The 13,657-nt window shown below is 42.1% G+C and overlaps 1 protein-coding gene across 1 annotated transcript in view; it reads left to right on the plus strand.

The window, feature by feature from the left end:
- CUL5 (cullin 5) overlaps positions 1–13,657 on the plus strand; it is a 271,181-nt gene that overhangs the window by 95,114 nt on the left and 162,410 nt on the right. The window contains exons 6-8 of the mRNA XM_030200261.1: positions 3,393–3,538; positions 3,632–3,712; positions 11,585–11,678. Of these exons, the coding sequence (XP_030056121.1) occupies positions 3,393–3,538; positions 3,632–3,712; positions 11,585–11,678 (321 nt within the window). The remainder of the gene's footprint in view (positions 1–3,392; positions 3,539–3,631; positions 3,713–11,584; positions 11,679–13,657) is intronic.

The following is a 13,657-nucleotide window of genomic DNA, read 5'->3' on the forward strand; positions in this document are numbered from 1 at the left end:
CAGAGCCCATTCATTTTGAATGGACTTTATTGGCATTACCGCACCAGCAGCTGATAGCATGGCTTTGTAAAAGGGGAGGTTAGTTCCCCCCTTCTGCCAATACAGGGTAATGGGGATTTTTTCCCTAGGTAGTACATCTGCAGTTTTTCATCGCTTGTTCAAGTGAGGATTAAAGTATCTGTGCCATGTGGTTACAGAAGAGGGGAAAATTTGATACTGTATGTGCTGAACTTGGTTTTAAAAGACAAACGTCCAATTGCACCATTATGTTTCTACCTTAACCGCCTCATCGAATGAGGAAACTCAGAAACTGATTAAAGAGGCCTTTTATCTAGATGCCCAACTACCAGTTCTGGTGAAGTATTACCACAAATATCTTCAAGAATTAAGACTCCCTAAGACTAGGACTGCCCATTGGTTAAATTTTTTAATCGCATACTTGATCGCATGATCTCTCTCTCTGTCTGCCCCAGCACCTCTTCTTACTTCTCCTGGCAGTCTAGAAGATCTCTCTCCTCTGCATAATTCTTCTCCCTGCTCCTCTCAGCCCACGACCTTGACCACTGTAGTGTGAAAGCACACTGCTTCTCACCTGGCACCAAGTCTCTCTCTGTAAAAGGAAGTTCTGTCAGAGGAGGCAGGCACCATATCTTACCACCTCCATTCTCTCCCCTGACACCATTTCCTCCCACCTCCCTCACCTCCATGGGCACTATCTCCTCCCTTTTCCCTTCCATAGCACCATCGCTATTTCTGATCACCACAAGCCCAGAGACTGGAAAGTTGCTGATGTCTGAAATTACCGTTTTTCTCCCCTTTTCCAGTGGCCACCATTTCACTTCTTTAATTCTTCCATCCCCCCCCCCCCCCCCCCCCGCATCCCTCTCTTTTCTTCTTTCTTCTGTCTCAGCCCCCCCCCCCCCCCGACTCCTGCTGCGGTCATCCTACCCACATCTCCTCTTTTTTTTTTTTTTTTTTTCCCTTGTTCTCCCTCTGCAGTTGGCCCCGTCCCCTCATCCGCCCCCATCCACATCTTTCTCTCTCTCTCTCAGCCTCACTCGACAGCTTTTCACAGTGCTGGCACAGGAGGTTAAGGATTGGGCAGATACAGCTCCTTACAGCGCGGCACAGGAGGTTAGAGATTGGGCAGCTCCTTGTCCTTGCAATCAGCTGCTCCTCTCCTTCTCCCTGTCTCACCCGAAGCCTCTGTAACATGAAGTTCCACCCCCTCTGACAGAACCTCCTGTTACAGAGAGAGGCTTGGAGCGTGCAGAAGAGAGGGGAGTACTGGAGCGTCGGAGAGGTAAGGCCTGGAAGGCAACCCCCCCCCAAAAAAGGGGGGATTAGTGCTTTTTGAACTCTTGTTAAAAATTTTAATGCGTTAATCGTATTAATGCATTAAATGTGCAGCCCTACCTATGACACAGTGTGGAAGTGGACGTCGGAATTGCAAGTAGATTTTACTGGGGTGCAGATTAAACAATGCCCCTTTGGCACCCATCGAGTCTCCTGACAATGTTGCAATTTTTGAAATGCATTATAAACTTTTGATGCACTTATACATTTCCCTGTTTAGAGCATACAAATCTACTTTTCACCTGAGCAATTCCTGCTTAAAATGTCACAAACCAAGATCCACCCTAAGTCACATGTTTTCACATTGCTCACAAATTCTTTTATTTTGGATGTCTATGTGAGAACACGTTTCTTATAGGTGGGGTGACCGTTGGAGGAGGCCTGGTCCTTGGTTATTATTTGATATATTCATCTTGTGCACCCAAAACTCACAGGCAATGTTGATAGGAAAAAAATGCATTTTGCAATGCTGGTTGATGGCAGATTCCCCTTTCTTGTCACAATGGAGGTCTCATATGATAATTCTGGCTTCGTTGGAATGTCACAGCATCTTAGACCTGAATTCATCATTGGGAGTAAAGTTCTGCTGTATCTGGGATCCTTTTTGGAACTCTTACCCATGTTGCATGCAGTAGACTCTTAAATTCCTGTTTCTTACTCATATTATTCTGTAGCTTTTTTTATCCTGTTTTATGACCTCTATTTTATTGGGGCATAAGGGGATATATTTTGTTGTTATTATTTGTGATGCTTGTCTTAAGGCTTCTTTTCAATAAAAAGTCGAGGGCAGTTTTAATACCAAAAAATAGCTAAAAATGATGTGATCCATTTGAGGGGGGGGGGGGGGGTCCCACATTGCTCCCTCTGTATCCCTTCCCTTCTCCTGCAGGTCCAACATTTCTCCCTCTCTCTCCCTGCCCTCCCTTGCCTTTTCCAAACTCACCCCTTCCTATAGCCCACGGTTTCACAGGTATTTCAGCAGGGGTCAGAACAAACAGTTTTCTAATGTCTTTTAAACTAAATCCCCAGATTTCAGTATATGAGGGTTATATATTTATCCCTCACCGATTAAGTCTTCAATTCAGTTTTATCCACCACACTCTTTCTAAACTTTGGCAAGTTCACTAATGCAAAATGTTGTAGGAAATATTTTCACAAACCATTCAACCTTCCTTTCCAAAGAAAATGTTTTATTCAGGAATCAGTATTTCTCAGCACCTGCACACACTTCTGTGTGTGTATGTGTATTTTTTTTTTTTTTTTTTGGGGGGGGGGGGGGGGGTAAAAGAAAATCACTCACTAACTCTCTGCACACCATCTCAGCTAAACTTCCACTTTGAGCCTACTACTTGAGCCATACCCATTCAAATGGCCTTTAGCTGTCTCCAGGACTCCTGGTAATTGTTATGCAAATTCCTGGAGGAATATCCTTTCAGTGTACATGCTCAGCACAAACTTTTAACCAGCCAAAACATTTACAGATTTTAAACAATCACTACTATTTATTTTATCACTTTCCAGTCTCCACTCGCCACCTCCTTTAAACCTCTTCTCTTTAAATTTGAACATTGTACAAACTCACCATGAATGAAGAATTCTTCCCACACCAGGGACATAAATAGCACTGACTCTATCACAGCCAGCTTCTATTTACCATACTTTCATGGAGTTAGCAAGAGTGCTATGGCACTGATGAAGAATGTCTCATGGATAAGATAAGATGACCCAGATGTATTGATGGGATTTGGAGATCAAATTTTCTCTATTTAGACAAATATATATGGTGATCTGAATTTAACAGTCGTGTGTGAGCACATTAATTGTATCTAGTTCATGATTTCTTGGGATGCTGCTGCAGCCATTGAATTATAATGTGCTAACCACAAGTGGTAACTATCTGTTTTTTTGTGGTGTCAAGTAATCTGGCTATTTAAGAAAACAAAACTTTGAAAGTAAACCCTAGATTTCTGCAACTTATATTGTGTGGCTAAAAATAGGCACAGTTAATGGAAAGTAATGTTGTTTTGTATCTACAGTTAATCTATGTTCCAACCCTGAAGATAAGCTGCAGATTTATCGGGATAATTTTGAGAAGGCATACTTGGATTCAACTGAGAGATTTTACAGAACACAAGCACCTTCTTATTTACAACAAAATGGTGTACAAAATTACATGAAATATGTAAGTCAAAAGCCAGTACCATGGTCTTTAATTGAATTTTGCTTAATGTACTTTGCAGTTTAAAAAAATAATCAAACTTCTGTTCCTGGACAGGCAGATGCTAAGTTGAAAGAAGAGGAGAAACGTGCCCTTCGGTATTTAGAGACGCGACGTGAATGTAACTCTGTACAGGCGGTATGTTGAAATATTTTTCATTGATTTAATTTCCTGTGAAGAGTGTATTTCTTTAATCTTTGTGCGTTGCTGTCATCTTTAAAAAACAAACAAACTGTTCTCCGAAGACAAGTAGGTTCACCAGTCACAGAAGTGAATCATATGAGAGTGCATTAGCACTGAATGTAGGAAGCTACATGATAGTCAATCTTTGCATCAGCAGCCCTAATAGTGATTAAGAATGCTAAATCATTATCTGCCAAAATAACATTAAAAGCTACCACCTCCAGTAACTTCACTAGTTAGGTTTTGTGACATAATCTGTTTCAGTAAAGTTTTAGCACCTTTTGCCATTATCTCATTTTGTTCCGTGGGATTGTTCTGGCATGCAACATTGCTGAAATTTTTCAATTTTTTTTTTCAGATCATGAAAAGGAACATTTTATTTGTTATGACTTTGCATTAATGACTCTTTTGACCACAGCTGAAAAGCCAAGTCATTGGCTTTAAGTGCTTTCCTAGGTGCCAGCAGAATGTCCATTTCCAGCCATCAGAAAGTTTGTTACAACTGTCTGGGACAACACCATGATTATTCAGCTGCAGTATTTATGCAGGGGCATTGCCTAGAGCTCAGTGTTGCCAGGTGGGCTGGAAGAATAGAATATGAGTTTTTCTTACTGGTGAGCATAAATCCTGCTATTTGAAATTGGCTTTGAAGGCCTGACACAAAGCCAGAGGATCAAGTCCTGATGCTGATAATAAGTATGTACAGGAGGGGACTTCACCCATCCTAAGGATGGACACAAGACTCGAAAAAAATCTGTCTTCCCTGACTTGAGAATTTAATCAAATCCTTGCTGAGCCTCAAGTAGAGGCTCCAAAAACAGGTCTTAATGTTCAGCTCTAGAGAACCGTGTGGCGAAGGAAGTTCCTTACCTTCTGAAGCAGTCATTTCTGCTCTGCCAACAGGCTTTGAGCCTGCCAGATCTGTCTCCATAAGATCAGTCAAATGTCTGAACAGCACCTTCATAGACCCATGGAGGATATCAAGTGATTTACATGGCTGACTCCAATGCTGTCATTAGCCATTTTGGGAACAGGGTTGCAGGAGAATCTCCAGGCCGTTGCCCAACATATTAGAAGAGTAAAAAAAAATATATATATATTGGTGTTGTATACTTTAATTGTAATTGGTGCACTGAATGGACCCACCTTTGGAAGTCTTCCCTTTAGTGGTAAATATATCATTACTGACACCAGTTCAGAATTTCATGCCAACCTCAGCTCTGTCTGGGCGAAGAATGAGTTAAACCCTTCATGCGATTAGAAAAAAGAACCCATGGTTTAGTCCTAATCTCCTGCTGCTAAAGCGAGAACTAAGATATTTAAAAGGTTCCCCGAGTTCAGATCTTTTCTTGCAGATTGCTCATTTAATGTCTCTTTTAATACTGGAGATTCCACTATTCATCCTTTGCCTTATGCTGTTCCCCAAGGCTCACTGCTATCCCATGAATTTTCTAATTTATTATTAAGTCCACTTCCAGTACTGGCCCAGTTTCTAGGTAAGTTTTTTTCATTGCAAGACTTGAGAGCCAATGGTGGCCCCTATCAACCCTACTTGGCCTCATGACTCATTCAGCAGTACACAGTCTCCCCGCCCCCTCCCTGCCATTTTTTTTCTCAGGCTTGCTACTGGCATACCTCCATAAGTTGTTCTGTTTAGACCTGCACCACACAGCTCTCAGTGAGTTTGAGCTATGTGCTGCTCAAAATCCCATTCTGTTCTCACAAGACTGAGGGAGTACCATGGAGTTCAGACCAACTGTGAGCTCTGTGGTGCTAGAAGAAAACAGAAGAGATGTTTAAAAGGTGGTACCACAAGCAAGTACGGGGGGGGGGGGGGGGGGGGGGGGAGAGGATGAGCTTGCTGCCATATTGAGTCACCCAAAACAATAGCAAATGCTTATTAGAAATAAGGACTGCCTATATGAGGCTTGGCATGGGCCAAGTTTGCTTTGGTTTGAGTGCATCAAGGTGGCGGCTACTGTTAATTTAAACCTCCTTGGTTTGACTAAGAGCTTAGCATCTAAACAAGAGCAATATGGGTCTGTAAGATCTTCACTGAATGGGGTCTTTCCCAGGCTTGGGAATTATTATTTCTCCGAGGACAAGCAGGCTGCTTGTTCTCACATGTGGCAAATTTTTTCAGAGCAAAAAGTTTTGCCAGAGCCTTCTGGCGCACGAATCGCTCGCACCGCGCATGCGCGGACGACTTCTCGCCCGTTGTGTGAGCATTCCCGCTCAGCTTTTTCTTGTCCGCGGCGGAGAGACTTCGGTTCGTCTCTTTGGTTTCTTTTGCCCACGAAGAGTCTTTCAACGAGCTGCGTCATTTCTTTAAAAGAAAAAAAAACCTTTTACCTTCCTGTATTTTATTTTTTTATTTTTTTAGACCTCTTTTGTAAGTTTTCTTTCTTGTCCAAAGCGGCCGTGTTTTAGTCCGCTCGGTCGGGTCTTACCCCTTTTTCTTTTGTGCCTTTTTTTTGAAGGCACAATCGCGTCTTTTGATTTTGCTGAAGCCGGTTTTTCTTCCATGTCATTGAAGACACCCAGCAGCTTCAAACGTACTCTGTGCAACCGGACCATCTCGGGTACCGATACCCACACTTGGTGTTATCCAGTGCCTTGGGCCCAACCATAGCCCAGTCGCTTGCAGTCTCTTCGCATGAAGAAACTGACCCAAACGTCTTGAGAAGCCCAACGAGAGAAGCTTTTTGGGGCTCGGCCTGTTGACGTTGACATCGGTACCGAGGTCGGCGGCATCGACATCGGGAGCGAAGGTAATGGCTGCAGAACAACCAACTTGTGCTGGGAGCAGTGAGGCATCAAGTGGGTCTCCACCTGTCTCGAGGCCTCCTGTTATGCAGGCCCCTGAGACCAATGCTCGTCGGACCTGACCCAGAGGAAACGTGAGGATTCCACGTCTTCCTCATCGGTACCGAGGAGTCTTGATGAGGGGCGTCGAGCGAAGGCGAAGAAGCACTGTCATCGTTCTCCTTCGACACACGGTGAAGCAAACATTATCAGACAGCCCTTCGGCAAATTCACTTACAAAAATGTCAAAAACAACTGACCCAAGAACCGAACCTCGAGGCACACCACTGGTAACACCCCTTTTCTCAGAATGGGTTCCATTTACCACTATCTTCTGTCGCCTTCCACTAAGTTTTTAATCCAGTCAGTCACTTCAGGACCCATATCAAGGGTTATCAGTTTATATATGTCATCTATGTTGAACAATATCAAAGGTTTTGTTAAAATCTAAGTACACCATATCCAGCACCCTCCCTCACTCCAACTCTCTGGTAACCCAATAAAAAAAATTAAATATGTCTGACAAGACTTGCCTCTAGTGAAACCATTGTGCCTCAGGTCCTACAATACATTGGATTTCAAAAGCCTCACTATTCTCTGTTTCAGAAGTGTTTCCATTAATTTACTTACCACTGAGGTCAGACTGACTGGTCTGTGGTTTCCACCCTCCTCTTTATTTACACTTTTGTGAAGAGAGACCACATCCACCCTTCTCCAGTCCTCCGGGGCCAATTCCTACTCTAGAGAAGCACTGAAAAGGTCAGCTAGCAGAGACACCTGAATTTCCTTCAGTACCACTGGATGTATGCCATCCAGTCCCGTCGCTTTGTCCACCTTTAGTTTTGCTAGCTGCTCATGAGCACAGTCCTCTGAAAGTCATTCAGGATCTACCCACTTCTGTTTCTATTTATGTTTGTCTTCTGCAGTCCTACCCCTGGCCCTTCATCTGTGAACACAGAACAGAAATATTTGTTTACCAATTCTGCCTTAACCTTATAAGCCTTTACGTATTCCTCTGTTTCACCTTTGAGTCTCACAGTACCACTTTTACACTTCTTCCTATCACTAGTACATCCCCCCCATTTTACCTTAATGGCTGTTTTTTCTTCCATTTCTATCTTTGCTTTCTTGACTACTTTACCGGCTTCTCTTTACTTTTCTAGATATTGTTGCTTGTCTTCTTCTTTCTGTGATTTCTTGTAGTTTATGAAGGCTAACCTCGTTGTCCTTACCTTTTCAGCTACTACTTTTGAAAACCAAAGTGACCTTCTTTCCTCTTGTTTATATTTACTTTCCTTACAAAAAGGCTTGTTCTCCTTAAAATAACTAATCATCATTGATCCTCGAGTACAGATAGAGAAGCTAGTGGAGGAGTGGCCTAGTGGTTAGAGCCACCAGTCTTGCAATCCAGAGGTGGCTGGTTCAAATACCACTGCTGCTCCTTGTGATCTTGGGCAAGTCACTTAACCCCTCCATTGCCTCAGGTACAAACTTAGATTGTGAGCCCTCCTGGAAATATCCAGAGTACCTGAATGTAACTCACCTTGAGCTACTACTGAAAAAGGTGTGAGCAAAATCTAAATAAATAAAATAAAGTATCGAGTCAAGACATTGTGTAGGTCTTGATGTAATTCTGCTGCATCAGCATCAAAAGAGAGAGATGCAGAGCACTGGTTGAAGGTGAAGAAATACTGTCATTGATCCTTGTCACTGTGTAATGCCAGGAGCATGGAGATCTAAGTAACAGCCATATCAGTTCCCAGTCTCCTTGCGAAGAGGACTGCTTTATCCTTAACTATCTTTGGGAGATTGCAATGGCCTTTGGAAGCCCAGGTTACAGTCGCAGATACATTTCAGGTGACCCAGGAAGATGTCACTTATCCTTCTGAACCTCATCCACCTTTAGCATCGACAGTGTTTGAGGAGGAGCTGGAAAGGAAGAACTAGGTTTGAATTGCTCTCCGGCAAACATTGTGTCATCAGTACTAGCTGCTTCAACACAGCTGCAGAGGGAGGTTCAACATCTGGAAATCATGGCAGTACCTAGAGGCAAGGCATTGTTGCTGGTGGCTTGAAGAGGTAAGTATCAGTATCAGCCAATTCAGTTTTCATTTGCAGTGCTTTGGAGGTAAATCTGCAGAGAGGCATTCGTCTGCATTGGAGGTCAAACTTCAGAAGTTCCGGGAACCCTTCTTAATGTCTTGACTTTTAGTGAATTCTGTACTCAGATATTGACCAGAAATCTCCAAGAGAAGACTATACTGATATAGAGTCTAAGAAATCCTGGAATTATGACAGTGGATCTGAGGGTTCCTCTGATCAGAAGGAGGTGATAGGTCTTTCTCTGAATTCTCCCCTCCATAAGACAGAAGAAAATCCCCACTGGATGACCTCTCTTTTGATGACCTTGTCAGGGAAATGGCAGAGAAGAAACATTGCCTGGACATACAGTTTTTCAAACTCCTCCCTCTGAGATGTTGTATGCCTGTCCATGAAATCTTTAAGGAGGAACAAATGAGAATGTGGGAGAGACCTTTCAGTGCTACCAGTGAAAAGAGGGCAAACTCTTTTGTACCAAGTCCAGAAGGCTCCCAAATTCAAGAGGCAATCCCACCTAGTATTTCAGTAGCAGGCTTTGAGCGCTTTGTGACAAATAGTTTCCGTAGATCTCTCCAACCCTCCAAAATTATAGCTATGAGAAGCAAGGTTCCAGAAGTCACTACCTAGGAAAAAGACTAGGTGCCATCGTTGATGAAACGTGGAAATATTTTAAAAAATACATTTTTTTCCAAATAATGCAGAACTTATCTGTATGTTTTTAATTGTTTTATTACATTTTCAAGAAAACGAACAACATAACGGTGAACACACGCCAACAAAGAAAAATACATGCTTATGAGCATTTCAACAAATATTCTTCGGAGAAGGGCTTAATTTCTTTAGCCCTACTCTAAACAAAGACATTAAAAAATTGTTTCTTGTGTCAAAAGGACAGCCCATTTTTCTGTTTCTCCATTAATATAAAATGATGGAAGAGACTACTCCCCCCCCCCCCCCCCCCCCAAAAAAAAGGTGAGTCTGGAACCATCCAGACCTTTTAAAATAGACTTTTTACCCAAAAGTGCTGCCTTATGGACAAGCAGATACCCCTCCTCCTACTCTGCAACACAAACACTTCATGTTTATATAATGAAAAGCCTGTCGCTGAAAAGCCCAGAAAGTGTTCCAAATAGAGAATTATTTGCCGCAAAAAAGAGTGAACATTGGAACATTCCAGAAAAGCATGGAAAAAGGAATTAGGTTTAGAAGAACATTTCAAGCAAAGGGGAGAGCCAATAGCACCCATGTTGAAAAATTGGGTTTGCATAATATATGCTTGGAACAACACTCAAAACTGACATTCCCTCAATTCCGCCACTATTGTCAAAGTAGGGATTCTCATAACCAAGCTACCCAAATTTAAAGATTCAGATGATCTGTACAAATCCGCACCTCACCTCCGCCACTATTGTCAAAGTGGGGATTCTCATAACCAAGCTACCCAAATTTAAAGATTCAGATGATCTGTACAAATCCGCACCTCACCTCTCAGACAACAATGAAGTATTTTTCAGAGGGGACAGCTTCTGAATCACTTTATGAAGTATAGATACAGATGCAATCCGTATCATGCATAGCCAGGAAGGAATTAGTTCTGTGCTGAGCAATGAGTGCAGTTTTGTCCAAGGTAGAAACATAATGGTATAGTTAATGGTAGGCGAAAACATCTGGCAATTGAATTAAAGCACCTCCCACTCCAATGTTCTTCATAAAATCTTTATAACCCCAACAATCTATAAGCAATCAAAAATAGATGAAACTACTACACACTGTGCTACTAGCTAGCAAGAAACTAAAAGAGAAAAAGTGAGCAGTAGCAGAAGCTCCTCTTTTACTTTTGATATGGGTGCTTTTTGCCAGTGAATGATTGACAGAATTTGCAGAGACTATACTTTCCCTCGAAGCAGGTCGAGTGACCGAGATGCTATTTGTTTATGTGAGTGTCGTGTGTGTGCTATTACTATCATAGCACTGGATCCTTGTGTTATCAAGCCGAGTGGTTGCCTTTTCTTTCCATCTATTTTTGTCTATTTTTGATTGCTTATAGAATATTGGGGTTATAAAGATTTTATGAGGAACACTGAGACAAATGATTGAGGAACGATATAAAAAAAAGCTTGGACTTGAAATAGCTGTGCGCTATAAGAGGTCCGATAGCTTGCATTGTGAGTCATCTGATGCTCTCTGGCAGCAAAAACCTTTTAATGAATCCTATTCTGTCACTTGGAATATTTAAATTTTTGGTGAGAAAATGAATAGTTATAATTTTTACTTTCTATACTGCTTGGCTAAGAAATGAGATAACAGCGGTTCACAATTCTAAAACATTAGAAACAAAAAAAAGAAAAGGAACTCCAATTTAAAATAGAAAGACACACCCATACAAGACTACACACATCCTAACAACAATCACTGTTGCAGTCACCATCCATAAAATACAATGCTACAGTACTGTCAAAACTCACACCTGGCCTCAATCCCCAGTAGTTCTCCAGAAGAGCAACAGCAAAAGCCATTACAATAAAAGTGTGGTTTCAGGAGTCGTTTAAAACAGGGGAGAGACTGTACACCTCTTAAAGTCTCAGGGAGAGAATTATAGTGGTTTAGATTCCAAATAAGTGCATAATTAATATATTCTTTACAAACCAGCTCTATAAACTATCTATAAAATAGTGAACCCAAAATGTTTCAGTGCATGAAAGCTCCAAATATAGTTTGCATGTATTTAAAATATGATGATCCCTCCTTATCCAGGATGCAGTCAGAGGTGAGGTTATAATCTTTGTGGTAGTCCCCATATGAAAAACAGATTTTTGCTAAATTAAGAGGCATTCAGGAAATAAGGCTGGAAGACTGTTTGTTGTTTTTTTTAGTCCTGCCATTCTGTCTTACTGAGTTGCTTCATTTTTTTTCATGTTACAGCTGATGGAATGCTGTGTGAATGCTCTTGTGACATCATTTAAAGAGACTATTTTAGCTGAGTGCCAAGGCATGATCAAACGAAATGAAACAGAAAGTAAGTGCCAATATTATTTTATCTTATTAAGCTGTATGATTTCATCTTTCTCCAAGGATAAGCAGGATAGTAGTCCATCACCAACAGAACCCATGTGGGGAAGCTTCTGCTTCTCCAGCTTAGAATACACTTGATGCTTTAAGATGTTCCACTGTGCATTTGCCTGCTGTGGTCATGGTGGTACCACCATCATTCTTCATCTTTCTACAGGCCTGGCTGGATGTATGTCACTAGAGCTTCTCTTAAACCAATAGCTTCCGTTAAAATTGTGGTTTCAGTTTTTTTTTCTCATGCCCTGTTGCTGTCATGTGGTACTTCTTCCTGGTGGCTTTGGCTTCATAGGTTTTTCAGCCATATGAAAAATTTACTTATTTTTTTCACATTGTCTTTTGTAGGCCTCGTTGAGAACCTCAGGCTTCTAGTTGGGATACTAATATTTTGAAAATAGTCATTTGATTTTGCACCAGCTATTTTTTTTGAACAATTTCCCCAGAAGAAACCCCAGCAGCTTTAAGTTGTGCACCTGGTGCAACAAGACCATATCCGTTACAGGTACCCATATGTGGTGCTTGCAATTCCTGGCCTCACCATATTCTCTCTAGTTGTAATTTATATTCACAGATGTCCAAGAGAGGTATTCATAGTTGAAACAGTGCAAACATATTTTTGGTGTTGAGAAATCTGGTCTGCCGTCTGGCATCAGAGGCATTGGTCTCTGTTGGTCCTGGAGTTACATCAGACACTGAGGATGTATTGGCATTGAGAGTGCACCATTTACCCTCAACACTAAGCATTGATAAAGGCCATTGGCACCAATCATCTGAATCCTGCCCAAATAGGAGGAAGGATTTGTCCTTGATTTTATCAGTGCTGAGGGCTTATGATGCCAAATGCCAAGTGGAGGCCAAAGTGCATCAACATTGCATCTTGTCAGAATAAGGTGTCAAGAGCATCAAGGTTGCCAGTGTCCTTGAAGCACCCCCAGTGTGAGAACTGCTCATCCTCATGGGGTTCAGAGAGGGTACAACAGCCTCCAAGGGCTCAAGAAATATAGTTTCCGATACTTCCAAGGTGACTCAGGAGGATGTGACCATTTCTACTGCTGTCCCTGTCTTTGTCAATGGTACTCTTCAAGGGAGGGAAGGGAATGGATTCTTGCCTTTTTCAATTGTAGCTCAACGAAAGTTACATTCAGATATAGTAGGTATTATTCAGCACCCTGAGGGCTTACAGTCTGCACCTGAGACAGTGAGCAGCTACAGTGCTGCAGCTTTACTTTTTTGATGTTGATGCATAGGCATTCAGCCAATCCTCGAAGTTCATGCAGTGCCTGCAGGGGAGGCATTGACATTGAGACTTCAAAGGGCCTCAGAGTCCATCTCTGTAGCACCACTGTCTATCACCAGTGCATTGGGGGAGGAAGCTTCACCAAGGCACGAGAGATCCTCAGTGTCCCAACACCCGTGACCAAGGCCTGACCCTGATGTCAGTAGGTCGAAACAGGCAGAGACCCAGACTTGTCTGGATCTACTTTTGAATGTTCCTGGGTCTCTGATTCATATGAGAATAAAGTCCCTAGCAGAGGAGCTCTCATTCATTTATTTTGTAAGGAAAATTAAAGAAGAATTAGTATCGCTGCCTGACAAAGATGACTCCTGCAAGTCTTGCCCCTACAATTAAAATGATGCATAGACCTAATCATATCAAAGATTTAAAGGATTTCATGATTCCTTGACTTCTAAATCCTAGCTGTGTTGAATGTGTCCAGTAGATGTGTTGAGTAATACCTTTAATTAAGTATTTGATAAAGTTGCCCTAGTTAGTCAGCTGAAGATCCATAGACAGATTAGGGTCCTTGACATACCTTGACATAGATTGTACTACCACTCTCCTCACGGCCACAGCCAGCAAGGCCAGACGAAGGTGAAATCTGGGCCAGACTCACGCCTGCGTCCTAACCGTCCCCCTACCCCAGACGA

Source organism: Microcaecilia unicolor, chromosome 4 (genome assembly GCF_901765095.1).
Source record: "Microcaecilia unicolor chromosome 4, aMicUni1.1, whole genome shotgun sequence".
In the NCBI taxonomy this organism is placed as follows: Eukaryota; Metazoa; Chordata; class Amphibia; order Gymnophiona; family Siphonopidae; genus Microcaecilia; species Microcaecilia unicolor.